Source organism: Ursus maritimus, unplaced genomic scaffold, assembly GCF_017311325.1.
Source record: "Ursus maritimus isolate PB19 unplaced genomic scaffold, ASM1731132v1 scaffold_14, whole genome shotgun sequence".
NCBI classification, from domain to species: Eukaryota; Metazoa; Chordata; class Mammalia; order Carnivora; family Ursidae; genus Ursus; species Ursus maritimus.
In genome coordinates, this window is record NW_024423786.1 from 32,664,823 (window position 1) to 32,666,957 (window position 2,135).

Sequence of the window (2,135 nt, forward strand, 5' to 3'; positions counted from 1 at the left end):
CGTCTCTGTCCTTTGTGTTTCTAATGCCGCCAGCCGCCCCGCACGCGCTCCGGGAGTTCCCGGTCTCAGTCTGGATCCCGTGAGCACAGCGGGATTCCGGTGTTCCGGGAGATGCCTGGTGGCGCGCGCTCCCGGCTCACCGGTCTCAGTCCGCTCTCTCGCGGGTGCCCTCTGTGTGTCCGCCCGCTCCCCCGTGCAGGTGGCCCGCCAACCGCCAGCCGCCCTGCGCGCGCTCCAGAAGCTCCTGGTCTCAGTCTGGATCCCGTGAGCACACCGGGATTCCAGTGTTCCGGGAGATGCCTGGTGGCCCGCGTTCATGGCTCACCGGTCTCAGTCAGCTCTCTTGCGGGTGCCCTCTGTGAGTCCGGCCCGCTCCCCCGTGCAGGTGGCTGCCGCTTCCCGGCGCCCAAACGCGGTGGCTCCCTACCCCTTCCGTTTATCTTCCGATATCTTTTCACGGTTTACAGCTCCCCTCTTCGTACCTCAATACTCAGCGCTGGAGATGTTCATTTGTAGAGTTCCAGATGCATCATCCTGCGTCTCAGGCTGATTCCGTGGTTATTTAGGCTGGTCTGGTACCTATCCAGCTCGACTCAGGGGACCGCCTGAAAAAGGGGTCCCCTACTCCTCCGCCATCTTAACTCCCTCTCCCCCTTGGACGTGCCTCTTGATTTCTATAAGCCTAAATTTCTTCATCTCTGAATTGAGAATAATAATAATAACTGTGCTAATGGAGGTAAGATATTGGGTAGTTCTTGATGCATGGCAATGTGCTCAGTAAGTGGTAGCTTCTATGTTATCCGAGCATCTGTTAACTAAAGTATCTAATTAATATATAAGAACTGTCACCGAGACTTCAGAGAGCTAGGAAAATTTTTCTGGGTGGTTTATTATTCTTTGCGTTTTTATATTAGTCAGTGTTTCATTTTTGTACTCATTTTTACTTCTGTGGTGTTTTTTATTGCCATACAAAGCATTCAGAATTCTGACTTGATAAGTTTCCTTTGTAAGGAAATGATTAACTTGATCAAATTGTCTCTTAAAAAGCTCATTGAGAATGCTAAACATAAAAAAGAAAATGAGCTAATTGCCAAGAGAGAGAAACTGATTTTGGAAATAGAAAAGGAATCACGGCGCATGGAAGAGTTCACAGAATTTGCAGAATTGGACCGCATGCAACAGGTATGATAAGCACAGAAGAGAATAGCTATGCCTGGCCTGTAGATTAATCCAGGACGTATTTGCATACATTTAAAAATATAGAAAAACATATGCATACTGTGGCAAAGAGGGGTCTGACTCTTAGGTGTGGAACTGGTACTATTTATGTGATCTTTCTTGTGACTTAGTTTTCTATCTGTAAAATAGATGGATCCATATCTTTTGCTCTATATCATAGTAGTGTTGTGAAGTTGATATTTAAAGTTGCAGTGTAAATGCAAGGACACAGCCCATGCAGTGTCACATTATCTTATTTTTATAACATCACTTGGCTATTTCTTGAGATAAAAAATTATTTGCTTTCAGTATGTGACAGATGTAAGGCAACTACAAAAACGTACTCAGGAATCGGAGGAAGCAGTTCAGTTTATTAATAAAGAAGAGGAACTTTTCAAATGGGAATTGACAAAATATCCTGAACTGGATAAATTAAAAGTGAACATTGAGCCCTATCAGAAGTTTTTTAATCTTGTTCTGAAATGGCAACGAACAGAAAAACGGTAATTTCTGGTAATGCAATAAAAATTAAACAGATGATGTATCGGAATTTGTAAAATGTATAGTGATCTTTGATGCTGTTATTGGCTAAGTGTTTGGAAGTAGGACATATTCATCCATTTGAATGAGAACCAAGTGTCCTCCAGGAGAAAGGCCAACTGGTGCTAAGGTAGCACCTGACCTTACTAATATGCTACTAAAGTCTCACTTGGGTTTTCCGGAGCTGATTCACTTTTTTATGCAATGAATGAAGTTAACTAATATTTTGGGAGTCCAATCTGCATTTCATTTGGCTACTCTTAGTCATCCGTTTATGGCCTGATACATATTTTAGCATGTGCAGCATGGCTGAGATGATGGTGTTAGTCTTATCTCTCTACCATCAGCTCTACCTGTGTGATTAAGAAAAACTGTTA

At 43.8% G+C, this 2,135-nt stretch overlaps 1 protein-coding gene across 1 annotated transcript in view; it reads left to right on the top strand.

Annotated features, from left to right (window-relative positions):
- DNAH12 (dynein axonemal heavy chain 12) overlaps positions 1-2,135 on the top strand; it is a 201,658-nt gene that overhangs the window by 47,393 nt on the left and 152,130 nt on the right. The window contains exons 15-16 of the mRNA XM_040628655.1: positions 1,048-1,182; positions 1,528-1,721. Of these exons, the coding sequence (XP_040484589.1) occupies positions 1,048-1,182; positions 1,528-1,721 (329 nt within the window). The remainder of the gene's footprint in view (positions 1-1,047; positions 1,183-1,527; positions 1,722-2,135) is intronic.